This window comes from Myotis yumanensis, unplaced genomic scaffold, assembly GCF_028538775.1.
Source record: "Myotis yumanensis isolate MYYU_CA2020_CCGP unplaced genomic scaffold, mMyoYum1.0.hap1 SCAF_5, whole genome shotgun sequence".
Lineage (NCBI taxonomy): Eukaryota > Metazoa > Chordata > Mammalia > Chiroptera > Vespertilionidae > Myotis > Myotis yumanensis.
The window spans coordinates 7004477-7031475 of record NW_027223756.1 but is presented as its reverse complement, the minus strand read 5'-3'; the positions used below and the strand labels follow the sequence as shown (position 1 = coordinate 7031475).

The 26999-nt window shown below is 44.4% G+C and overlaps 2 protein-coding genes across 5 annotated transcripts in view; one reads left to right on the top strand and one right to left on the bottom strand.

Moving 5' to 3' along the window:
- DOCK2 (dedicator of cytokinesis 2) overlaps positions 1-26999 on the top strand; it is a 372626-nt gene that overhangs the window by 167443 nt on the left and 178184 nt on the right. For all 4 annotated transcript variants that reach the window (XM_070414430.1, XM_070414429.1, XM_070414433.1 and 1 more), the window contains one exon: positions 6431-6526. In XM_070414430.1, coding sequence (XP_070270531.1) covers positions 6431-6526 — 96 coding nt within the window. The remainder of the gene's footprint in view (positions 1-6430; positions 6527-26999) is intronic.
- INSYN2B (inhibitory synaptic factor family member 2B) overlaps positions 21458-26999 on the bottom strand; it is a 100983-nt gene continuing 95441 nt past the window's right edge. Inside the window, exon 4 of the mRNA XM_070414434.1 lies at positions 21458-25015. Coding sequence (XP_070270535.1) covers positions 24829-25015 — 187 coding nt within the window. The 3' untranslated portion in view covers positions 21458-24828. The remainder of the gene's footprint in view (positions 25016-26999) is intronic.

The window sequence follows — 26999 nt, the reverse complement described above, 5'->3', positions numbered from 1 at the left end:
GTTTCCACGCTCAGACTATGCATTGTGTCTCTGTTGTTAGAAAGAAAAGGTCTTTGGACATCACTCTGTAGCCGTGACCTTGTGATCTTCATCTTGGTACTAAAAAGGCCAAATGACAAAGTAGGCAGAGTAGCTGGGGTTGTCCTTGGCATGAACACAAGGCCCAAGGTTGCCCGTGTGCTGGGTCCGGGAGCAGTCGGCCAGGCACTGCCAAGCGGAGCTGGTTTTTCATGCTAGCTCCGGTGGCATCACCTGTCACTGGTCATGTGACCCAGGCCAGCCCCTTCTCAAAGCTGATGTTTGGCTTTCGGTAAAGTAAGGGTTGCACTAGAACTCTTTTCAAAATCTGGCATCGGCATGACACAGTCACCGTTTTGTCACTGAACATGATCCCATGCCCTGTTAACATTTCTAATTCAGTGAGTTCACTTATAAACATTTACCCATGAACATTTAGGGTAGGAGTCCCTGTAAAGATGATAGATGAAACAGAGTCTCATATTTTGCTCCCTCTGGAAAAATCTACTAAAAAGAAAAAGTGAAGGGAGTTTTGTAAAAGGAAGGCAGATATCATATGGAAAAATGCTAACTGATTTAGCAGACCCGGGAAGAGTGATTCATAAGCCAGCAGCGGGGAAAGCTGACGTCTCATCTAACCTACAGCAAAGATTTCCCCCAAGTTACAGGAAATGGTGGTAGCAGGGCCCCTGGAGGTGGGGGTGAGGAAGAGGAGCTCAAACGGGGAGGATCAGTGGCAAGTGTGCGTAAGAAGCAGCCTGTCTGGGCAGCTGAGTCATGGGTGGGGGTGGGGGGGGGGGTGGGGGGTATTCTACAAAGAGGATACAGCACAGGGCGTCAGGACTAGGTGACATTAGGCGCAGTGGAGGGCAGCAACACCTACTCCAAACAAGGTTTCAATCAAAGTCTGCGTCTTAGAAGCCAAGGCCTCTGGCACTTTCCTTCCCCTCAGCTCCCAGGCTCTCAGCCTTCAGGCAAGAGATCAGAGGAGTCTTGTCTGCGGAATCCAAGCGGCCCCAGAAGAAAGCCTGGTATATATGTGGGTATTTGAGTGGCATGAACTAACTATCCATCCCAGCCAGATCCCCCTGCAGAGAAGCTCCTGGACCACAAGGTCTACTCAGCCAGAGCTGTAACCAGCCTGTGATTCCCCCGCACTGAAATGTGAGCATACCACCACGGGTTCCAGACAACTAAGGAAACAACTCCACCGCGAAAGAAAGAGTCCAAAACAGGCAGACGAAAGAGCAGCAACTTGCAGGAAACAGAGAATCTGTGAGGCAAAGCAAACTTTTTGAAACAAGCAGAGAGAATTTTGTAAGAGGAGAAGAGTCAATCATGAATAGGGAAAAGATACCATAAAAGACAGCTAAAAGGAATCTCTGATCCCCCCCGCCCCGCCCCCAGATTGCTTTTAACTTTTGGGGGAATGAAAAGTTGTACAAGAAATGGGAATTTGTTTACAACTTGGATAGGGATGATGTTTACATATCAAAATATTTTAAACAAAATATCAACCCAACAAAAATTATTCTATAACTTTATAGGAGGAAGGAGACATGGAAAGAATATAGGTGTCTAATGGGGCTGAGTGGGGGAGCAACAAGGGTTAAATCCTTGTCTTTTATGTCAGAGGCTTAGTAGATAACGCCAAAAAGTGAACGAATTTGTTTAAAGAAGAGGTAATACATAGTTTTGGCCACATGACCATAAGTACCAAAGTAACAACTACATATGCTAAAAGAAATAAAGATCGTCCTCTGGTAGGGGGACATGAGGGACTGATGTTTTTGTTTTTGTTTTAAATATTTTTATTGATTTCATAAAGGAAGGGTGAGGGAGAGAGAGATAGAAACATCAATGATGAGAGAGAATCATTGATCTGCTGCCTTCTGCACGCCCCACACTGGGGATGGAGCCCACAACCCAGGCATGTGCCCTGGCTAGGAATTGAACTGTGACCTCCTGGTTCATAAGTTGATGCTCTGAGCCACACTAGCCGGGCTGGGTTTTTGTTTTGTTTTTTGTTCTTTTTTGTTTTTGTTTTTTTAATGATGAACATCGGACAGCGTTTCTAAACTATACACATTTGTAACACTGATTAAAAAAAGTTAACATTACCACCATTAAGTAGCCAGCATTACTTGTGTAAAAGTGGAATTTTCAAATGATTAAGAATATCATCTTATGTAGTTAGGTAGTGAGCACATTTCAAAGTTTTATTTATTAAACTGGGGGAAAAGCTAACCAAAGAAATAGCTAGTTCAAAAGTGTTTAGGATTCTTAAAGTTGGGGAGAGGAGATGCTTATATTGAGTTGGGCTTAGATATAAAACCCATAAAATTTTTACAGACCAATAGAGCTATAAACTTTAGCAAACTAGAAAATATCACACTTTATCACTGTTCTACAAGTGAGCCTCTGGCTTTACGAAGCTCTAATATTTCTGCTTGCTACTCAGTTGTGGATGCTGAAACAAAATTACATTTTCCAAGAGAGTAAGAGGACTCCCCCAGTTGGGCTTCTCAGAAATACGCTATTAAAAATTTAAGAAATTCTTATTTTGCTTTATTTTCAGGTTTGGAGTCTTTTCCTGAACACTTGCTATATATAGACACAATACAAGAATGTTATTAGGTTCTAAGAAGATGCTTTGTCTGTCAGCTCTGATCCGAGGCCTCCCCTGGTTGTTTTGTTTTGCATGAACAGACAGGTGTTAAAGACATATTAGCACCAAAGCGGTTCTTTTCTACTTGGTATCATCAAAAGGGTTGAAAGAAAAATGAAAATAGGGGACACCTTTTACAGAATTAGATTCAATGTTGTGAAATTCTGTGTCTGTATATTATTTCCTAAAATCCTCTCATATATGGTATGCTCTATTATTATTCTGGAAATACTCTGGGAAATCAATAATTTTGAATTGCATTCTACAAAGTCTGAGGGCTGGCCCAGGGCCCAGGGTGAGCCAAGAAGACAGGGGTTGACCCCCAGACACCTACCTACCTTTCTTTCAGTTTCCTCCCTCTCACCCTTCTTTGTTTTCCTTCCTTCGTTTAAAAATATACCTGGCCCCCTACTCCCCTAACTCCCCTGCTCCCTTCCCCCTGGTAACCACCATACTGTTGTCTGTGTCTGTGAGTTTCAGTTTTCTATCTCATAGAGGAGTGAAATCATCTGGTTCTTAGCTTTTCCTGACTGACTTATGTCATCCCTCTTTTTACTGTTATGTATTGGGCTTATGGGTAAGATTAAAGAAAGGACCCCAGGTCCCTTCCAGATATCACACACAGCCTATAATTATTAAAAGAAAAAAACAACAACTCCGCTACAATTTGCAGTGTGTTTAGGTTGGCTGGATTGATTTCTTTGCCAGGGCCATAATGGGAAGACTGACTTTGTCATTTCAATTACAAACCAACGTTTAGTTCGAGCCCGGAAGACACTTCCGCAGAGATTCCTCCACTTGCCTGGCAGCGGAGCAATTAACAGTGGGTGATTTGTGGCTGCATTTTTGCTGCTTAGCACAGGTTTATCATCTTGAAAGTTTTCCATTTGCATATACACTACACGTTCTTTGGGCGACATCTCGATATTATCCAGAGCTTAGATTATGCATTGCCTTTTACTGCACGTGCTGCTGCGTGCTGGGAATCTGCAAGCTTGGCCGGAAAGCAGCTGAAGACCAAGGGGGATAGGAGTTGCAGCCGCCACTTACTGAGGGCCTACTATGTGTCCACCCTGGGCAGCGAGGGCTTGACCTGCATTCCTTTACTCATTCTTCAAACCAGCACTTCAGGCTTCTATTGTTTGTCACAGAAACTGAAAAGCAGGGAAGAAAAGTAATTTGTCCTAGGTCACCAGCTCAAATTAGCAGTATTGGGATTCAAAGTCAAGTCCGTCAGAGCCCAGAACACTCCACCGCACCGCCTCTCCTATTGGGACCTAAAGTGAAAGGAAATATATTGGACGGTTTCCCACTTTTGAATACCAAACTTCCTGAGCAGTCTAATTGCTGCTCTTTGCATGAAGAAAGGGCTACTTAAAAGAAGCAGGAGAAAGGGGTTTTATTATCTCTATTGGTAAAGGAAGAGAGAGATATAATCCGGGGCGGAGGCGGGGGAGGGGGCATCAAATGGAAACCATTATATGAATTGGCAGTGGGCTCAGATTGATGAAATTGCAAAGAAATGCAGAGAGGACAAGGAAGTAATGATTTTCTAAAAGGGAAAGACAAGATCAGAAGTTACTGTAGGTAATAATACTTCAAGCTGGAGGGTGGGGCTGTCCATCCTCACAGGTGCAAAGAGGCTGATGAGGCACCAATGTAGTAACCAGAGACCTATGCTCCTGTTCCAGTCCACCTGGGTGAGTGTGGGCAAGGAGCAGGCTCTGCAGCCAGAAATGTTGGGTTTGAATCTTTTTCCTTTGACTTTTTAGCTGGGTGACCCTGGAGAAGTTACTTAACCTCTCTGGGCTTCAGTCTTCTCATCTAAACAATGAAGATCATAATATTGCCCGTCTTGTTGTGGGATGAGGTCTTATTTAGTAGGGTGCCGGGTATTTAGTAAGCTTTCAAAACATGTTAAACATTTTTATTACCATGAGCATTACATTTATAGCATATAAAATATTGGAGATTGGAAGTCAGAAAAGAGGCTTGAGGACATAAAGGATAGAAGGAAGTCACAGGAGAGTCTCACCTGTAGCCTAGAATTAAAGGTAGATGTTCTCTCCCCTGCCCCTGAGTGTCAGGAGGAAACCGTGATATGGGGAAAGGGCTGGATGGGGACATGCCTCAAATCCAACAAGAGACTGGCATCTGATGGATCATGAGCACTTGTTTCTGTAAAATTATGCTTGGGTGGAAGCTCTGGTGGCAGAGGTTCTACTGGGGAGCTCCCTAGGACTGGAGAGTGGGTATTAGTGCAGAAGGAGAGGGAGAGAGAGAGAGAGAGAGAGAGAGAGAGAGAGAGAGAGAGAGAGGAGAGAGGAATCTCTGGGCTACTCATCTTTGGAGTCATTGAAAGCCTGCTGGGAAGGAAGGAGGGTTTTTAATAAGCACAGCTTTGTTCTTTTTCTTACTACAAATCTATCTATTTTCCTTTCATGGGTTCTATTAAGAGACAAACCACACTTAAATGGAAAGCAGCCACATTTCATAAGGTGCTTATGAAGAAGTATGAGGGGCCATCCACCTTTCAGCCACCATTTATTCAGTCCTTTCTTCTGTCAGGCTCTGCCAAGGTCCTGGAGACACAGGCTGCCTCCAAACCCCAGCTGTCTCCGGAGCTCCACAGTGTGTCGTGTCATGGTGCTCAGCCATCAGAATGCGCTGCGTAGAATTCATGAATTATTGGTGCCCAGGCTCTATCTTGGACCCACAGATTCTCCTGCCATGGAATGAGGCGTGTTCATTTTCCCTGAAATGCACATGCTATTTTCATGTCCACATCAACCTTGGAAGACTGGTGGGAAACCCGTATACATTTTGTAGATGAAAGAGTTGAGGCTCAGAGAAGTAAGTGATAAGCGAGGTCACATGATGCATGTGCAGAGTTGTGTCCAGACCCAGAGATGCTGAATTTAAAATCCCAGGGCCTCACCACTTGGCCATGACCACCCTCCCAGCTATGCATGGATGATTCTCTGTGCAGGAGCTTAGAATGTGCAAAATGTACAAAACCCTCGCCTAACATAGCAAATGCTCAAAAAGTATTGACAAGTCCTACTGGAGGCTCAGAGTCTTATATTTAAAGTGGACAGAACTCCACAAATGTAACAACCTGGCTCACCATGATTCCCCTAAAGTAGATCATCCAGCTTCTACCCCATGCTTACAGTTTCCATCACAAACCCCAGTCCTGGGCTCCTGCAAAACTGGCTCCTCCATTTGTCCTTCTGGCCTAGGGAGATAGTGGCGCCCTGCTGTTGCCAATCTCTAGGTTATCTTGTTTGTGTCTCAACTTCTTCACCACCTGTATAACCACTGCCCTGCATTACATTCTGTCCTTATTCCAGGTTAGATCCCGACTGTCACACAGGTGAAGAAACCAAGGTGCAGAGGAGTAACGCAGCCCATGTAGCACAAGAATTCTTGACCCAGTTAGTATTCTAAATCAAAAGTTTCTGATTCCAGAGCTTAAGCTCTTAATTACTGACTTATATTTAAGATGGTTAGTGAAATTCCTGGTGTCCAGTGCCTGGTGGTGATGGTGATGGAGATATGACAATGACAGTGATGATGATGATGATGATGATGGTGCTGATAAGGATGGTGATGATGGTGCTAGTGCTGCTGCTGGTGGTGATCTTAGTGATCACCATGTCTGACTGCTGTTGCATATCCTTTGGAAGAGGTGTGCAGGCACAGTGTCCCGTTGTCACACAGATGTCTCTAACTGTGTTACAGGCCTTCACCTATCACCACATCCAAGAGATCATGGTCCAGCTGCTTCGCACGGTGAACCGGATGGTCATCACGATGGGGCGGGATCACCAACTGATTGTGAGTAGATCTTTCCTCTTGTCAAACGTTTTCCACTGTTCATGATCAGGGAATGGATTTTCTGGAACACCAGATCATGTTGAACACCAAGCACCGACCACTGCTTTGTTTTGGAGTGCAAGGGTCAGATGATTGTTTTCCTATCTGAGCTGGGAGAACATGTGAGTTAAATCAAGTTGCTGAAATAAAACAAGATTTGGGACTCATCTACCGAGTTGAGTGTGGCAGTGGGGAGGGAATGTCACTGGCGAAGAGGGAGAAGTGAGAGAAGCTCTTTGTGAGCAGGCCGAGCAGAGCGCTCCACGCTCACGTTCACCAGGAACTTTACTTCTGGCCTAGAGTCAAGCAGGGCCCAGTCTCCGGGTCCCCTGAGCTTGGTTTTCTAAGTGGCTTCCTTGTGTGTTAACTCGTCCCTTGGATGTTGGTTAATTCAAGGTTACTGCTAAGTTTTGGTTATTCTTCTGCACAAACACTATGTTCCATACATCAGGAGATTCCTGTCCCATAGTCTGATTGTTCTTTCTCTCCAGCCAGAGCCCATCTCTAACCTTTGCCCATTGTGCTCTAAGCCAAGGGCCAAAAACTAATGCTTACAGGGACCAGTCATGAAAAGAAATACATCACTTCCTTGCTCAAACTCACCAGTGCTTTCCCATCTCACTCAGAGGGACATCTAAACCATCACTGGGGCCTGAAATGCCCTCACCCCCTCACTCATTCCTTTACGTATTCCTCCCACATATAAAGCATTATTCCATTTGCCATTTCCTTGGCTTGGCCCATCTGTCCCTCAAGTCTGAGGGCTGGTTACATCATGTTAATCAGATTTTGGCTCAGTGTCACCTACTCAGAGAGGCTTCCCTGCTGATTTCTCTGTCTATAGTACCTGCCACCTCTCTCCATCCTCTTTCAATCTCTACACCTTACTCTTCTTTAAGTTGCTTAGTACTTAACACCTGAAAAATATATATATATACCTTTATTTATTTGGTTATTGTCGGGCACTCCTGGTAAAAATATAGGCTCTAGGAATATAAGTAATTTTGTCTGATTTGTACATTCGTATCTCCAGACCCTGCAACAGTGCCTGGCATGTAGTGGGTGCGCAATAAATACTTGTTGAATGACTGAGTGAATGAATGAGCATTCCAGGCAGGGACCTCAATGTTTAAAGAGGACAAGTGCCACTCAGCTCTGGTGAAACCATGTGGGATTGGGTCCTATAATTTCCAGAACTCCCAACATCTCAAGAGAAGCTGAAAATCTATAAACTTTATGTGAAATGTCCTGATACTTAAGTGTTGACAGATAATTAAAAGTGGATGCTGATCATGGATAGACTATGGTCTTGCTTCATGGACATACACCATTAGGTGCTGAGTGTTATTCTAACATTAGATGGACAAGAACTTACACTAGAAGCAATAGAGTGTAGCAATCTTCTTTATACCCATCTGTTCTGTCCACTCATGTCAAAGCATGTGTACTTAGTATATATTAATGCACAGTTCAGGGCGTGGGGACATCAGAGAAAGGGCCAGCAGTGCCAGGCACCCCTGCCTTCCTGGGGCAGAGAGCCACATGAATTGGTCTCTGACATTTGTCTCACTTACCATCCTTTCACCTTAGCAGTATCACCATTTCTTTTTCAGCTACAAGCTTCCATATCTGTGGTTCCCATAGCACACCTTAGATAAGCATCTTATGAGTCCTCTAATCTTTATTCCTTTTCTTTGGAGCCAGACGTACAGGTGACCATCAACCCACTTAATTTATTTCATACATCACAGGGTCTTCACACTCTCTCCTTCACAAGTGATTCTTTAAAATAGTGCCTGGATCATAGCCCTAGCCGGTTTTGCTCAGTGGATAGAGCGTCAGACTGCAGACCAAAGGGTCCTGGGTTCAATTCCGGTCAGAGGCATGTACCTTGGTTGCAGGCTCCTCCCCAGCCCAGGCCCTGGCTGGGGGCGTGTGGGAGGCAACCAATCAATGTGTTTCTCTCACATTGATATTTCTCTCTGTCTTTCTCTCTCTCTTCCACTCTTTAAAAATCAGTAGAAAAATATCCTCAGGTTTAAAAACAAAACAAAACGGAAAACAGTGCCTGGATCATAGAAGGCACCAAATAATGGGGCCTATTATTTTTATGGTGTACAATGCTTTTCTCTGTCTCTTTGTATTAACAACGCAGGCAGGTGGCCACCGCTTGGCCCTCATTTGCTACAGCCAGTTCTCTGAGCTTTTTATCTGATGCTCTGCCCTGGTCGCTCACCCTTCCTACATACACTTCTCACTGCTGTCCCGTTCAGCTTTGCCAGGACACTGCCCTACTCTCAAATATTCAGTGGCTCCCCGCTGTCAACCAAATTAAGACATAAATACATTAGTCTGCCCCTTCTCCACTCTGTCATCTGGCAGCAACCAAGTTTTTCATTTTCATTTCTTTTTCTCCATCTAAATTGGCTGTCTGGATACTGCCCAAACATGCCTGGCACATTCGCTCTCATGCTGCTTTCTTTGTCTGGAATGCCTTTATGTGCCGTTTCTCTCTGTTGAAACCCTCCCTAGTCTTCCAGGTCCAGCATAAATGTGTTCTCTTATGAAGCTGCCCCAAATATCTCATCAACCCATTTGAGACATCCTCCGCCCCTTCTTCTAAATCATACAGCTCTCTCTCTTCCTTTTTTTTTTTTAGAAAAAAAAAAGTTTCATTGAAGTATAATTTACAGACTTTAAAATTGAATGATTAGTCTTAGTAAATATATGCAGTTGTGCAATCATCATTATAATTCTGTTTAGAACACTTCCTCCATCCCCCAAAGTTCCATTTGCAGTCACTTCCCGTCCACTCCTAGTCCCCATCCCCAGCCCTAAGCAACCATTTATCTGCTGCCTGGCTCTTTTGATTTGCCTTTTCTGGAAATTTCACATATGTCTTTTGTGTTTGGACTTTTTTTTTCTAGTATTTTGAGGTTCATTTATGTTTTAGGATGTGCAACTACTTAATTCCTTTTTATTGCTGAATAGCAGTACATTGTATGAAAATACCACGTTTCGTTTATCCACTTAATACTTGATAGACATTCGAATTACTTCCAACTTTTAGCTATTGTGTATAGTGCTGCTATGAACATTCACACACTGATTTTGTATGGACATATTTTAATTTCTCTTGGGTAGAAATCTAGGAGCGGAATTTTTGGGAGATGTGGGAAGTGTATGTCTAACTTTGTAAGAAAATGCCAAACTTTTCCATAGTGCCTGTACCGTTTTACATTCCCACCAGCAATGTTTGAGGGTTCTAGATTACTTAAATGACCTACATTATCTATATATCTACATTTAGTATTGTCGGTCCTTGGGATTATAACAATTCTAGTGGATGTATAATGATTCTGGTTGTGTCTGATTGTGGTTTAAATTTGCATTTCCATGATGACTTAGGATTTTGAGCATGTTTCCATGTTTCTCTCTCTCTCTCTCTCTCTCTCTCTCTCTCTCTCTCTCTCTCTCTTTTGAGTCACTTTAATCTGTGAACTTGCCCTACTTGGCTCCTCTCTCATACCTGAGACTTTGGAGGCCTGGCTCTATCCATAGAATGGGATAATAATAGACCTTTTTTTATAGAGTTGCTGTGAGAATTAAATGAGATGATACGCAAGAAACATCTGCACAGGTGTTTTCTTTATACACAATATTCATTTATTTATCCATTTAGTATTTTGTGAGAACTTCTTATGTACTCAGCACAGAGCCTCCGAAGTGAGTTAACTATGATCTGTGACCTCAAGAAAACCATGACCTCCCCCAGTGAAAAGTCTCTCAAGTGTCTCAAATTCACTCAGTTTATGACTCTCCCTCCCATTCACCTGCCACTGCTAATCACCCACTAAGTGCTGCTGTTTTCAGCACCTCTGGCCCCAGTCTCTCCCCAACTGGTCTCCCATTGACTCTCAGAGCCCCTGTCGCTCTCAGTCACTGGACCATTGTACTTGGTCCATTGCAAGGAGATTTTCTGGTTTTGTGATTCATGCCCCTACATTCTGCGGACTCCCTTGAGGGCCAGGGGCATGTTTTACTCCTTTTAATCCTTAATACCCAGCAGGGTGCCTGGCATACGGTAGGTATTCAATAAATATTTGTTCAAGTTATGAATGAGTGAACTACTCCCCCAAACGCTGTGCTATAGCAGACCTTCATGATTTTCTATGTGCTTTCCCCATAGTTCAGACCCTTTTTCCTCCTTCAACAAATGCTTTTTCTAAATGTGGAGAGCAGCCCACTTCTCAGGCAGGGGCAGCAGTGTAAGGAACCTCCTGCTCAGACTTTCCCTGCCCCCTGGGCTGATTCTGGGAACCTTGCAGAGGTTCGGAGCTGAAGCTGAGTCATTAGTCTCAATGACCCTTGAGTTTTCTGGTGTAATTACAATGCTGAGAGTGCTGAGCGAGGAGAACTCAGATGGGCAGCAAGCGCACCTCACTAGGAGGAGGGATGTCCTGATCGAGGAGGAAGAAATAAACAGGCTTTTCTTAAGATGTAGCTTCATGTTCACAAAATGAGCATACCCAGCAATTCTTAGAATAGAACTCTCTCCTCCAAATTAAAGAAAATGATGTGGGAAAGTAATTACTCAGAGGTCAAGGGTCCCTGTCTTAGCACTGAAAGCCCCAATTTAACTTCAAATTGGAATTTGACAAGGAGGAGAGATCCCCATTCCAACCGCCACTTTTAATTTTCCAGATATGATTTTTATTGGTTACCTTCCATTGCCTGGGAATATTAAACAACCAATATTTATGGCAAACACCCGATATGTCTAGTACTTCTGAAATCCCAACGAGGCCTTGATCAGGCACAGGGTGGCTGGTTTCTCTCGTGTCATTATGGGATTAAATAGTGACATTTTTTTCTTCTTATTTATGGAAGTGGGAACATTGCTATGAAAGGTGTTGGCTGTTAAACATACAGGAACCATAGGGCTAGGATGATTGCTTCTTGCACAGAGCACATTGTAATTATCGTTTGCTGGAAATAACCATTTCTGCTTTGTTCTGTAGATTGCCTGCCTGAACAATGAGGTGTTTATGGTGACAAATGAGCAAAAGGAAATTTTGCAAAACAGAAAGCAAAAGACTTTTACATGGCTGCTGCCCTATCTTCCTCTCTTTGCCAGAATCTAATCTATTTACTTATGTAAGCGAAGAGTTTGACTTCGGTGCTGAGAAAGGCAGCATGGGTTGGTGGAAGGATATTTTGGATAAAGGAGCATAGGAGAGTCTCCACACTCATTCGGCAGAGGGTTGGCTCCGTGACATGCTGATTTCACAGCTCTAGACCTTGACTTCTGAGCAATGGACTCTGTCATTGTTGAGATGTTTTTCACACGACTAAGTTTCTTGACTTGGCCAATGCCCATTCTCTTTCCCTATCTCCCAAGCTTCTGAGTCGGGGACAGAAAATAGATGCTGCTTTATGTACCAACTCTGGCAGATTGGTATTAACTGCCTATCGTACTGCATTGAGAAAGATTCAGAGGCTGCATTTTGGCTCAGTGGGAAGGAGTGCTGAATTGATTAGTGATGTCTGTCATGAGCATAAGATTGGAGAAACACGAGGTATGCGCGACACTTGCACAATTATGTACAGACTGAAACCACTGGTGTTTTTCTGGTCCAGTCCAAAAGGCCTTTTATAACCGATATTCTCTTCCACATAGTCTTGGTTCCTTTAAGGAGGCTGTGATTTAAGAGCAGAAGATACTGGAAAAAACACACACAATAATCAGAGAGTTTACAGTTTGCCAGGGAATGGTTTCTATTTACCACAGGTCATATTTTATCAAATGTAAGATGCACCCTGACTTTATGTTCCCAAAGAAAGTGAACACGCTGCCAATGAAACTGACACAGTGATTTATTACTGCGTTGATTGAGAACTTACAAAATACAAAATATGTTAAAATACAAAAAGGAAGTTTGACTGAAAATCCCTACCATGTGATGGAGCACATCTTTGAACCCTCACAGGTAATTGTCATCATCTCTTATTATTCAGGAGAATAGACGTGAACCCTGGGGTGTGCGTGGTGCTGTTCCATAGGTCCTGGAGCAGTGTGAGGAAACATGCCCCGCTTGTTTGTGCGGGTGGCAGTCTTAGGGAACCCCTCCTGACCAAGGCTCCTCACTGCTGGCTGCTCTGGATAAGCCTGTCCCCTGCCTCTGGACTCCCTGGTGCTGGGGACAGACAACCACATTGGGAGAATCCACCAGGGAAGGTAAACATTGCCAGAAGGTCTTGGAAGGGAAATGGTCTGGTAATTTTGTTGGAATTGGGGATCTAGCTTTTATTTCGGGTAGTTAAAATAAGCCTCTGGGTGATATATTTTAGGCCCAATTACCCTTGTTTTCACAGAGAGTCTATTGAGTGATTAAATAAAGGTAAATACACTTGGCATCATGCCAGCTCCAGAAATTCAGAGCAGCTTGTTCTAAAAGGAAAAAATAATAGTGGAAACCACCCCATTCTTCATGGCTTCACCCACAATAACACTGAAGACTCCAGAGAATACCTGAGTCATCAGAGAGTCAGGGCCACAAAGGCTGCCTTCACTTTGCAAATGGCAAATGGGCCACCTGTGTGCCCATTCTCTGCCACACTGTGAGCCCACAGACTCCAGGAAACCTGTGCAGAGGCCACAGAAGGACAGTGAGTGCCAACTCCACCCATCCCTGCCCCCTGGAGAACCGTGTGAGGATAGCTAGGACCTGAGGAAGTGGGGTTCCCGGCTGGAAATGGTTGATTGACTCTTGACCTTCACTCAGGAACCCAACACTTCGTTAAAAACCAGCATATCTGATAAAACTATCACTTATTAAGCAAATATCTTATTTCAGGCAGAGCACTAAGCGCTTTAAAGCTCTCTTAACCTGCATCAGGGGCTCATATTTTACATATGAGATAACTGAGGCACAGGAGAGGGTATATAACTTGCTGATTATCACACAACTTGTGAATGTAAGAACTAGGTTTGAACCCAGGCAGTAGTTTCCAGAGTCCCTGCTCTTAAACAGCATACTGTTCCACACAATTCTATACTATTAAAACCCATTAATTTTGTTCTCCAGACATCAAACATTTTAAAAGCACCAATGAGCTATCTTAAAGCCAGTTGCTGCCCTGCCCCGACCAGGGAATGTAATCGGATAACCTATGTGGAAACTTCTAGAAACCTATACAATGGCACAGAATTTTTGGTGGTTTTATGACAATGATATCTTTAGGATCAATCTCTTCAATTCTGGAAAATGAACCATACAAAAACCTATAAAATGGGAGCAAGAACTTTTTTTGTACTTGAGCATTGGCACTGAGGAAATAGCAGGGTTAAGAGAAGAAGACAGAACTGGAACGGAACATGGAGATCTGATGGGTCTTGAGGGGAGAGAGTCTCCTCCTTCCACATCAGGCATCTCCAGGTTCTGTCCATTCCAGGCCGAAAGGCCTCGCAAATCCAATCCTCCTCTCCACCACCTGTGCCACGAACCCAGCTTGGCCATGACCATCCTTCATGGCTGCCATTGCTACATCTTCTTGTCCCCTTCGAGTTCTTCACACTGTAGTCAATGTGGTCTTCTCGAGGAAAACTTTCTTGATGAGAAAGCATCAGTGGCCCTATGGTGGCTGAGACTCTGGGAGATTGACGATCATTAAAATCTCCTGTCAAAGAAGAGATAGCAATCATAGAGTTTAAGCCTCTTGCCCAGCATCACACGCCTGGGAAGGAGGCAGCTAGAGTGAGTCCCAACCCAGGTCTGCAGCGTGTGAAACTGACATGTTAATCATTTCACTATACCTGTCTGGGCAGTGGTTTCCTGAGATAAAATGAATTGAGAAAATCCCTGAGAGAGGGTGAGTGAGTGAGTGAGTGAGTGTGTGTGTTGGAGGGAGATCAGGTTTAGAAGGGGAAAACAACGTTATATAGGAGACCTGAAATTGGGTGGCAACCAAAAGGTGAAATAATGAGCTTGGGGAGCCTGGTTGTTTACTGAATGGAAATTTGGATGGTGCTTATGTCCTGGGGGGAAGGGGAAAGCTTTGCTATAATAAGGATTTTGGTAATTGCATATCAAAGAGTACTTGGCCTAAAATCTATATGCAAAATATGGATTAGTATCTCAATTTCCAAGGGACCCATAGCACAAGTTGGCAGGAGTCAGTTACCAAGATGGACTTTAAGGGACTGGGTGTCCTTCTTGAAGGCCATGACACATTTGAGTAGGTGGAGAGGAAGGACTAGGGGATCCTAAGAGGGAGCAGCATTTTCTGCCTTCTCTCCTGCTCCGTGAAACCTCCTCTCATTGCTCAAGGTCGTTTTTCTTGTGACCTCATAGTTCTTTGTCCATTTTTCAGTTACAGCATTGCCATGCCGTAATGGGACTGTCTCTCTGCCTATGTGCCAAGCTAGACTTAGGTCCTTCAGGAAAGGGGCTGTGTCCTATCATCTTTGAGGGTCCTGTCCATTGGCCCTGGGCCGGGCAGGTAGCTATGGAAGTGAGTTAATGGAAAGAACAAACTAATTGAAAGTCCAAATTAATGTCTAGCTTTTAAAGAATTCTGTCTTAGAAAACAAGATGAGGAAAGATTAGTTTCACGTCAGGCTTTCCCTCAAGGGCCTTTTAAATATAAAATTCCCCAATACTTCACTAGCCCTGTGTGGTATAATTCTTTTAGACAATATTTGAGAGCTGGGACGTCAGAGCCAGTTTCATTCTCCAAACCTTTCTCCTGTTAGATGATGAACCCCCGATGAGGGAAGTAAGAGGAGACAGGAGATAGAGGTTCCAAAATGTGTTAAAACAGCAGCTGCGTCCTCCAGTGGAGCAGACCTTGGCCACGAGGAGAGAGTGCTCTGAGATAACACACATTCTGAAGCCGCTGCCGCCCTGATGTGTCACACGTGGCTCAGCAGCGCACGCCTTGAGGTTGTGCTGGGGAGGGGAGCTCAGGCCCTGGAGACGCTGGTGCCTGGGCTGAGCCTCCACGAGCCACCCAGGGCCCCTGGGGTCAGCACCCAGAGAGGGAGAGGCAGAGACTGAGTTTGGGAATTGAACAGTGAGCATTAGGAAATGCCTGGCCAGTATGTCATCATCCTAATGAAATTACCTCCAAACATCTCAGTGCCTTTTGGCGGCTGTTAGTGGAGCTGGACAGATCTGATTCTGACGGGTCCTTTTAAGTGTGTTTTTAAAGGTATCTCCCATCCTGTTTCCTGGCACTGGAAGAGAGGCGAGCCTTTTCTCATTCTGGGAGAATTTAGAAGCTTTAGAATGTCTGCTGTCTGGGCACCGACATAGCGCCCCTTCATGCCCAGCGGTGCTTTCTGGGGGCCATGGCGTTGGGGCGCAGCCGTCTGGAATTGAAAAGGCTCTGACTGGCTGGGAACTGGTCCTCCTTTTCCTGAGAGGAATGAGGAGGCCTCATTTCACAGCTAGGAAGTGTCTTCACAACTCTGCTCCTCAGTCCCCTCGTCTGCAAAATGGGGCCAATGGTTATTACCCGTCCACCCCTGGCGAGGATCGAATAAAAACTCATGTGTGAAGCTCGCAGCCCAGGCTTCTGGCTCAGAAGATCCTCAGGAAATAAGAGCCGTCGCGATTCTCCTTCAGCGCTCAAGTCTTCTCTCTCCTTTGACGCAAGAGCAATGAACCAGGTCGCAAACTATTTTATGGCCTCGACTTAGGATCTCTCCTGAACTTGGGAAGTATTATCAAGCTGTCGCCACAGCTGGGCTGTGAATAAAGCCCCCTTGAGATGGAATCAGCCACCATATGTCTGCTATAAAAGCTTGAACGCAGACTGAAGTGAGGGACCCATGACCGTGTTCTGAGGGATGGGAGGTGCCCATGGAGAAGCCCAGGGATACACTGCAAAGGAGCAGGTCTCCTCACAAGGCTCTATCCATGTCATCCCTGCCTAGGGCCCTGGCCTTCTTAAGTGACTCAAAGGAATCGATTTTGTCACCTGCTCCTTTAAATTCAGAACCCATTTTTCTAGATTAACACCACTCTCACACAGTGAGGCCTTTGTGCAGCTATTGAATATTCATGAGTATTCTTTAATAGCATGAGGAAGTTCTATGACTTAAATACAGAGAAAGGATTACAGGAGTATAACAACAACAAGGATGCCATCAGGGACCCTGAAGGTCGGGGAGGGAAGACTATGGTCCCTCAGTGGAAGCCCTGGATCTCTCAGAAGTCAGGCCCAGGGACCATGTTCCAAGGCTAAAATTATGTTGGCATCTTCTCTTAAAGGACACATGGTTTGTACATTTCTGTAGTTTCACATTTTCTAAAATGATTTTGCTTTCCTTTTATAAACCAGAAAAAAACAACAACCTTAAACACTGTTTTTAAAAAAGTAGGAATTAATGCGACAGTCAAGCACTTTCATGTGTATAATTTCCCTTTTCTTTTAACCAGCCTGTGGCGCCAGATGGCTCCACTTTAAAGACAGTGGTGGAGGAAGGAGGGGCAAGTACTTGTTTAAAATTTTGCAGAAAGGGGCAGAAATGAGGACTCCTGGTCTCTTGTTTTAGTCTGTGTATTTTATCTCCAAATTTTCTCCCAAATCCCTCAACAAGCCTGTATGAAGCATTTACATCATCTCAGGCCATGTGATGGACACATGGGGGGTCCAAGAGATGTAGGTGACAATTCCTGTCCCCTAGGACTTTGCTCCTGGTAGATGTGAGTGTGAAAGATTGACAGGAGAAATGCTCAGATAATAAAGCAGCAGCCTGTACAAAGCGCTGCGTACTCTGAGGATGGAGTGACTAATCCCATGGTAGGGGAGGGGATGATCAGAAAAAGTTACAGAGAAGAGGTGACATTTAAATCACAGCTCGCTGTCTGGCATGGCAGCAAAGAGCCCAAGCTTCCAAATTTGGCAGACCTTGAGAGAACTTCAGCCCTTACCACCTCATACTTGTGGACTTTAACCAGTTACTTATCTCCCTCCAAGCCTCAGTTTTTCTTCTGGAAAATGGGAGTAATCATAAGCAACCTCATGATAATTTTTTCAGGAGTAAATAAGATAACGGAAGCAAATCATTCAATTATAGCCCGTTGTAACTTCAATAAACCAGAGCTTTTAGAAAAACAAAACAATTAGTAGTGATGTAGCTACTATGAAATATCCCACCAAAATGAAAATTATTTCCCATGGTAGACAGGTAATGGAATAGCATCCCAGGCAGAGGGAACAGCATGTGCTAAGTCACTGATATGTAATAGCTTCTGACATTTTGGAAAGCGGCAGGAGGCGGGTACAGGAGAAAGTGGAGTAGTTGGAAGTTAGACTATACATTCTGGGTTGAGTCTGATTTCAAGGAGCCTTGTTTGCTAGGGGAGGAATTTTACATTCTAGAATGGTGGTGGGGTAGAGATTAAGAAAAAAAGCCAGGGGATGGCATGGCCAGATGTGTGTCTCAGAGAGATCCCAAGGCAGCCAGGAGGAGGCTGGGTCCATGGGAGCTGGAACACTATAAGGGAATGCAGACTTTGAAGGTCAGTGCAGTGGGCCACATGGGACAGACAAGGATTCGTGATGAAGTATTTCTTTTCAATTAAAAAAATTTTGGATTTACGACTTCACAAGATAAGGAAAGCAGTTCCTACTCTCAGGACACAATGTATAGTGGAGAAAGGGGGAGAAAACTAGAAATAGCCATACTTTAGGACAAAGAATCATCACAAGAGAATTGAGGACAGCCTTGAGAGGGTCAGAAGGAGGCGGTGTGACATCCAGGGGAGCAGGTCAGAAAAGGACAGGAGCTTATTTTCAGACCTGCCCCCCCCCCCCCAATGGACCACAATGAGCAAGGGCAGCATCTGTAGTTTCCCTGCCCAACACAGAGCAGGGATCTATGCCTGTTTATTGGGAAATAAGTGATTGTGGACTGAGGTTCATCTGAGACATTTCTTTGGGGCTGGTGGGTGCCTAGAGTGAAGAGGGAGGGATCCATTTCAGGAAATCCCAACAAGTCAGTGGCTGAGTTTGTGGATGTCAGTGGCTTTGGTTTCGCTTCCTGTGACTTTGGTTTTTGCTCTCTTTGATCCCTAGTTACTGAAGGCATATATATTTTTTAAATCTTGAAACAAATAAGCAAACAAAAAACATGACAACAGCACATAACTCCTGCCCTCCCTCCCCAATATGGGATTAGTGCCTGCGGGACTGGGCGCAGGCCGGCTTAGTGTGCGGGTGGAAATGCTGTGTGAACCTCTCCCGGTTTCAACAGTTGAAGTGACTCAGTCCACTTGGCTCAGGAGAAAGACTGCTTATTTGTCAGCATCACTAGGGCATCACAGCATCGCGTGTGCTCCCTGGGAAAGCGGCCCAAGTACCAATAAGAGGTCACTGTGTTTAGCTGATGATTTAAAACATATATATTGGTCTTTTGCCAGGAAAAAAAAAGGTATGGGTTTCATTTGAGTGAAATTTAGTGTAAGATATTGAGAATTTGTGGAAGCCATTCGTGATAATAAAGCTTTTATTTGCTTTGGAGCAAATAATCCTTTGGTGTGATGTTTATTGTCTTTTGATTTTAGTTGTGGTTTAAGCCAAGGCAGAATGCTCTGCCCTAAATGCTTCTTCAGCGAGACAGACCCTGTCTCCTTTAAATTGCATTTGTCTGAAATGGACTTGGTCACATGCAATAAATTCTGGCATTTTAATGGAAACATTACAGCAAAAATAGTTAACAATCTGCTTTAATTTCAAAACCAATTTTCCCCTTCATACAGTAAGGCAGTATCTTGGTAAAATGTGCAAAACGTGTTGGCATTTAATTATGATGGCAATTTGTTCTGAAGCAAGGTTAACCGGGCTGTCAGTATTCTGGATAAAGGGGTTGGGGGCTTGGCAGAGGGGGAGGGTAGCAGTGGCTTGGTGTCTGGGTCCTGAATACCATGCAGATCACGGTGGAATCAGGAGCCCTGGCCTATTAGCTGATGAAGGTCCAAATCAGTGGGAGGCTGGGTGTTCTTCGGAGCACAGGAGCAGCCTGTGTGCACCAATGGGTCCGTCCCTGTGCCAGACTGAGAGACGAGGAAACCATCTGGGAATCGTTTCTTCATGTCTCTCCGCTGGATCCAATCCATTCCCCAATTTATTCCTGCAACAACTATTTGAATCCCATTGCACAGGTGCTGGAGGTACAAAGGTGAACAAAAATAGGCAGGATTCCTGTCTTAGGGAGGTTATAGGCAAACTGAGACCCAGTGCACGAAATTCATGCACGGATAGGGTCCCTAGGCCTGGCCGATGATCAGGGCTGATCAGGTTCCCCGCCTCCCCGCCCCCCACCTCCTTCTTCCCTTGCCACCCACATGCCACCACTGTGCGGTCTGCCCCCCCCCCCCCCCCCCCCCCCCCGCCCTCCGCCTCCCTGCCTCCTCCTTCCCTTGCTCCCTCAGCACCCCGCTGCTGCCGCTGGTCACCCTCCATGTTCTGTGCTGCCCCCTGGTGGTCAGCACACATCATAGTGAGCGATCGAACTCCCATTCTCCCGTTCGAACTCCCTAGGGGATGCTTTGCATATTAGCCATATATATATATGGAAAATACATAAATCAAAGGATGATGCACAGATAAGTACAAGGATAACTGAGCCAATGGCTTTGATGGAAGGTCCTTGGTGCCAGGTGACCGTGTTAGAGGGGCATTGGGTGTGGTATGGGCAGTGGTGGTGATAGCATGGAAGGCCTTGCTGGGAAGCTCACTCTGCTGGAACTTGGCAGGGAGGTTGACATGGTGGGGATTGTCCCAGGTACAAGGACAAGTGCACACAGACCCTGGAGGGAGTGTTGCATGCTAGGCCTGAGGAGCTCAAGGTGACTCAGTGTGACTGAAGAGCAGATAGCACAATGCTGTCAAGTCTAGCATCAGTGGTTCCTGAAGCTGCCCTGGGCGCTGGTGTCTGGTAGACTCTTATGTGTTCCACCCACCAACCACATTGCTTCCAACACTCACTTCTCCACGTGATTGCTGCGAGTCCTGGGACCAGTCAACTAGCCTCACTTAATTGCCTGATGCTTGAAATGGCAGGGTCCCAACTCCCACGGTACCATTCACCTCCAGGATATCTGATTCCTCAGAGTGCTGTGCTGGGCTGACCTGCCTGCATATCCTGGATCACTGAGGACTTTGTTAACTAATGTTCATTGCCATGGTCTCTGGTCTTTCTCAGGCAGGAAGAATTCATTTTCTTATCACTACCACTTTTCGCCTGGAGAAAATCTTAAGCCTGTTTCTGAAAACCCACTGCAGTCCCATGAAGGCATCTTCCGTCCTCTTTCTCAATGTACTTCAATCAACAAATGAGTGAATACACACTTATTGAGCACCTGTTGTGTGCCCTCCCTTGTGCTCAGGGCTTTCACCCACTTAGTTTTTAGACACCCTTGTAAGGCAAAGGTTATGTTCAGTTTTTTAAGAATCAGAGGCTCACTGAGGGCTGAGGTTAACTTTCCCAAGGTCACCTGGCAAAAAGAAGGTCGCAAAATATCAAACCCATGTGTCAAGACTTCTAACTCTATGTCCAGTCCCCCACCCCACAAATTGGTAAATAAGCTGGTTTTAGATGGCTCGGGGGGGAGGGGGGGGGGAGGAGGCAGATGAGGGAATTTAATAACATGATGGGAAAGTTTTTTTCTTTTCAATTCTCTCTCGAACATCCCGACCAATCAAGTAGAAAACATGTTTGGTGTCCAAATGGCTTTAGCACATGTTGAAGGTTTGCTAACCCCCTTAACAAAGAGAGCTGGTCTCAGGCTTGGCACTTTCAACACTCAACAGTCTCTAACAAGAATTTAATAAAATTATTTTTATTTCATCCTCTATATTTGGAACATAATTGGTTTTCTTTGTGGTGGTATTATAAAGTTGCCTTTTAAGGAAGAAAATTATAGGAAAAATAAAGAAAAATATTGACTAAATTATAGGTCTGGTATGTGGATATAATAATGATAAAAACATGAATGTGTGTTCATCCAAATGAGCTGGGAAGTGTCCTGTTCATTCACTCTGCCTCCCTTGCTCCCAGGACACGTGGTGTGTCACCATTATGGCCCTAAATTCTGAATCTGTTCTTTGTTTTCCTGGAAAACATATAGAAGAGGTTGTAACAAAAACTATCCCTATCATTAGGACCATTGAGGTATCAATCTTCTTTTTAAAAAATATATTTTTATTGATTTCAGAGAGGAAGGGAGAGGGAGAGATAGAAACATCCATGATAAGAGAATCATTGATTGGCTGCCTCCTGCACACCCCACACCAGGGACCAAGCCCACAACAGGGGCATGTGCCCTGATTGGCAATCGAACTATGACTTTCTGGTTCATAGATTGATGCTCAGCCACTGAGCCACGCCGGCTGGGCAGGGATCATCTTTCTTAAGTTTAAATTAACCCAAGCTAGTAATGGAGTCTTAAAACCTAGGAAAAATATGTAAGTTTATTGCAAAAGATAATATCCCATTTAAAATAGTTTAGAAATTTACAAAAACTTACATTATACATTGTTTTTAAGAAGGGGCTCTACAGATGAGCTGGTATTAAGTTCCAACTATAGCAGGTACACATTTTTTCTTAACTACAGAGAAAGCAGCTACATAAACTCCAGCAATTTAAGTTGATGTATCAGTCTTTTCCCCTTCAATTTTATAAAAGTAATCTTGGCTAAATTAATCTCTCTCTGTAAAACCATATAACCTCAAGTACAGCATTTTTGCAGATTATCATGGTAGATGTTACATAATATTTTACAAAGATGTGATTTTCACATGAGTAGATAGGTATAGAGTTTTGGTCTATGTATATGTGTGGGTGTTTTTGTTTTTTTTTTTCAAAAAAAAACAGAGATGATCATTTTTATTAGCAGGAAGGTGTTTACTGAATCCCTTTCCCTCATAATGATTTTAAATGTTCAATTTCCAGAAGAGACCTCCTTCCCAGTTTCAGGTTGGTGGCCCCAGCAATGCTGTGTTGTGCTTTGGTATAGATTCATTGCAGTCCCATTTGGTTGTATTTTTAGAAATGTCAACATTTCCTACCCCAATTTCATTTTTCAGTTGAGGGTTTATCTGATATCTCCAACTAAACATAAGTATGTAAGAACGTGCGCTTTTTAATTACCCAGGGGTTGGGTTCTACTCTGAGAGAATGGCCTTAAACACCTCTTCATCAATCTGGGCTAAGTTTGGCAAATGAGCCAGCTCAGCTCTGGGTCATTCTGCTCATTTGATGTTGGACCATGCACAGAGCTTATAAAGTGGGTTGAGTAGGTGTTGATATCTCCATTTCAGAATGGACAAACAGGCCCTGACATTTTAAGCAGTTTATTAAAGGATAGTGGACTAGGCTATTCTGTAGACTGGGTCTCTTAATTCCTGAAACAGGATTATTTTCATGCTGCCCAAGATTATAAATTAATTTGAAAATTAGTGTAAGCAAAGCGAATTAAGATGGAAGCTCTACTACAAGATAAAATTACATAAGAGATCCCACATGATTTTGCTTTATTGGGTTATCCTCGATGCTGTTCTTTTCCATTGTTGGGGCCAACTGAGAGTTGATTGTGTGGATACAGAAAGATCTGTGGCTTTCAGCCAGTGGGAGCATATCTTATTGAAATGTGGCTTCCTCCGTATGACAAGTGTATTTATCTTAATTCCCACTTAACATTATGGATGCCGGTCTCACTTTCTGGGTTTAAACATTACACTAGAAACAGAACAAGAACATCTTGAATGACATTCCAAGACTTAAATAGTGCAAGCTGAGGTTCCTTGCCAAATTTTCCCCTCACTCTCGCTGAAAGAGCTTGCACACTGCAGCGCTGTGGCAGGAGCAGGTGCAGCTGTCAGAGTGGTTTGCTTCATTCGTCTCAATTTGCAGTGGGGGTACGTTCATCCCAGACTCTAACTCAGACACCTGATCTTGAGCAAAGGGGGGTATGAAATGCCTTCTTCATTGAATGCCATGTTGAGCTTTAGGATCCCTTTTCTAAGCAGCATCCATCCGAGCACAGGCTGGTAGAGAATTTAACGAGAACCTACCCCTCATTCCCCAAAGTATGTAGAAGTTACTTAATTAGATTATGTTAGTACTTTGTTCAGCCATGCAGGTTTGACTGGACCCACATGTATAGGGGTCTTGTCAAAAGAATGAGCCAGACTTTAAAAGAATTCAGACTTTGGGAAGGGAAGGTCTTTAATACTAAAATGGAAAAAAATATATATCCCTCCTCCTGCTGCTTCTTCAATCAGGTGATCATTGAAGGGATCACCAGGAAGGGAGATTATATAGATTAATATACTTAACAACCTATCTACAAAGCTATTGCAGGGATGAATGGGTGAGAACCAGTGTTGTGTTTTATCTTAGCCTTATTTATGTTACTGGTCAGATGAAACAGACAGGTTGCTGGATTTCATGATCTTACTAAATGTTGCAGGGATATCAACTGTGAAATCTTAACGTTCAAAACAAATCCCACCTATTTTCCTGGTGGTCTCATGCCCCAGGCTGAGGAGCATGGTGGCCTAAGGTAGGCCGTGGAGCTACAACTGCAGGAGAGCCACACCAAGTTCCTTATCCCCTGCAGTGACCTTACTCTGCCACAGACTGGAAGGCCCCCGCAGCATGAGATGACAGATTCTTAATTTGGGGTCAAGGGGCTATTTTAAAATGAAAATGACCCAGCCCACCAGGCGCTCTTGCATTTTTGCCCTGCGCATCTCTGTCACGCTATGTATGCCAATATCTTAGAAAACGGCCAGTGTATGTAACTGATCTTTCCTGGTGTATTAGTTTCTAGCTCTCCTCTAACTTCCTGCTCTACATAACATTTCTTTTTTTTTTTTCGGATGACAAACCAAGGATGAGAAGGAAGTGCTTAGCATCATAGAGGTGTTGGAGAGTCAATGGGGACTTTGTTCAGGGTGGGAACCTAGACTCGCAAACCAGGATTGTGGCCTAGTCGTGTGTGATGGGGAACTAGGCAAGTGGTCACTCTAGGGTCCGTGAAGCCCTCAGCAAACAGTGGCACTCATTCAGGTGAGGTTGGTGGTCAGGGGTCCCGCAGCAGCTAAACCAGCCCCGAGTCTTTCCGGTTTCACAGGTTGAGTGGCTCTCGGTCTGGGGCCTTTGCTAAGAAGCAGAGAAGACCTGAGGGCAGTGGTCCCCATCTCAGGGAGGTCTTGGGGGAGGGCAGAGTGCATGGTCCCAACAAGCTCAGATCCACCAGAAGCATTTCTTCTTCACCTTCTTGGTTTTCCGCCTTAAGTCCTGTTTCTCAGGAACAGGGGGTTCTGCTGTAGACTTTGGTGGGGGACATGGCTCCTCAACTGGTTCTGCTTCCTCCAGACTCTGTAGAACTTCATGGAACCTGCCTTCCTGCTGCCGAAAATCATATTCTACACTGAAAAACACAGGACAAGGAAGGACAGTAAATTCAAGTCAGCATATATGGCTTTAGCATCACCAAGGGCCCAACTGATATGGAAGAGCATGGCCTTTGACATCTGGTCCCAGATGCTTAGGTACCTACTGGCTATATGACCTTGGAAAAATTGTGCCATCTCCCATCCATCCATCCATCCATCCATCCACTCATCCATCCATCCATCCATCCATCCAACCATCCATCCTTCTCATGGCTCAACACTGTGCTCAGTTATGGGACACAACAAGACAGACAGACAGACATGGACACTGCTCTTGTGGATCTTACTTCTCAGTGTGTGAGACAGATGGTTAAACTAACAATTGCTTTTAAAATATGCCTTGTATTTATCTCAACTATGCCTACTTTCCTGCTCTTTATCCGTACACCTCTACCAAATGATAAAAGCATACACAAAAACCAGCTATCTTTTTCTCCTTATATGTGACATTTCTCTGCCTTCATAATTTGAATAAACAATGGCAACAACAAACCACCTGAATTTGTCAAGACTCACAGCAGTGTCCTAATACCAATTGGAAAAAAGAATGCTGTGGATGAATCCAGAATGTGGACAGAACTGGCAGGCCCGGGGAGAGAAGAGCCAGGAGACAGAATGAAACTGTCTCATCATCACGATTTAAAGAGCAGCCCAATATAGAGGATAGAACAAGAGCTTCCAGTGGAACACTCCCAAGTTTGAACAAGGTTATACCACTCACCGGCTAGGTGACCTTGGACAAGTTGCTTCTCTTTCAGAGACTCAGTTGAAAGTGGGGGTTATAAAGCTCTCTCACTGGACAGTTGTACAGATGGGACACAATGACAGGTGAAATGTCTTCACGTAGGATATGGTCTCTGCCCACTCCATTCTTCACTAAGTCTTTTGTCTTCCTATCTTATGGGCTGAATGTCTCTTCACTCATACCTGAAGCTCTTCAGTAATTGTATACCTTGCCAGCATTATCACTCTTCACCCCTCCCCTCCATGTACATTCAGGAAAGAATACATTCTATGTTTCTATGGAAACACCACAGGATTGCCTTATAATCATTGGGACTTAGAGCTCTCCCCCACCCCTCTTGCAACTGCCCCCACTGATTTTGACAATTGGAAGGAGATTGAAAATAACTTCTTTTCAAGGCCAGGCAAAAAGCAGAGCATAGAGAAGTGTGTGAACTTAGGAAAGAAATTGATTAATGTTTTTTTTTAGGCCAAAGCAATTTATTAACATAAAGGAAAATTGTCACTTTCCTTCTTATTCTTGACAAACTATTCTTTAGTTTGGATAAATGTATAGGGTCTCATCTCTCTTCATCTTGTCACTGGATGGAGGAAAGGAGATACCCTTCAACTTCCTTTTTAGCCAACTCACGCCATATTCAGCGACCTCTTGATAAGGGGAATAAATTGTCTACATGGTGAGAAGTCAAGGAGAGGGTTGTTTGTAGATTCTAGGGAATGCCGTCTGCCTTGGGTTTGGTATCAAGGTGAACACCAGTGACTTTTTAAACCTTGCTTCCCCTTCTCTTAATTTCCCTCCCAGCCCATCCTTACCATCTCCCGCCACCCATATTCTATACAGATGAAGAGGAGTGTCGAGGGCTTAGTTTGCAGAGCTCTGGCTCACAGTGGGGGCCAAGAAATTGCTACAGTACAGAATTCAGGCCTGGGTCCATTGAGGTCGTGTGGAGCAGTCGAGGTCAGTGCGGTTGGTCCAGTGAGAATATCTGACACCTGGTTCAGGCTGCCCTAGTCATTGTCTAAGGGAGCCTTGGGGCCCTGCCCATGTAATCTGTCCGGGTGTGGTACTGCATTGCTTTGGAAAGTGAGCTGTCTGTCTGCCGGGAATGGGAGAGAGCTTTCAGGTGTCCCTCGGGAGAGCACCTCACTAGTCCAGCTCACAGATCAATGCCCCAGCCACCAGGCCAGGTGAAAAGCACAGGGATGTTTTTCTAG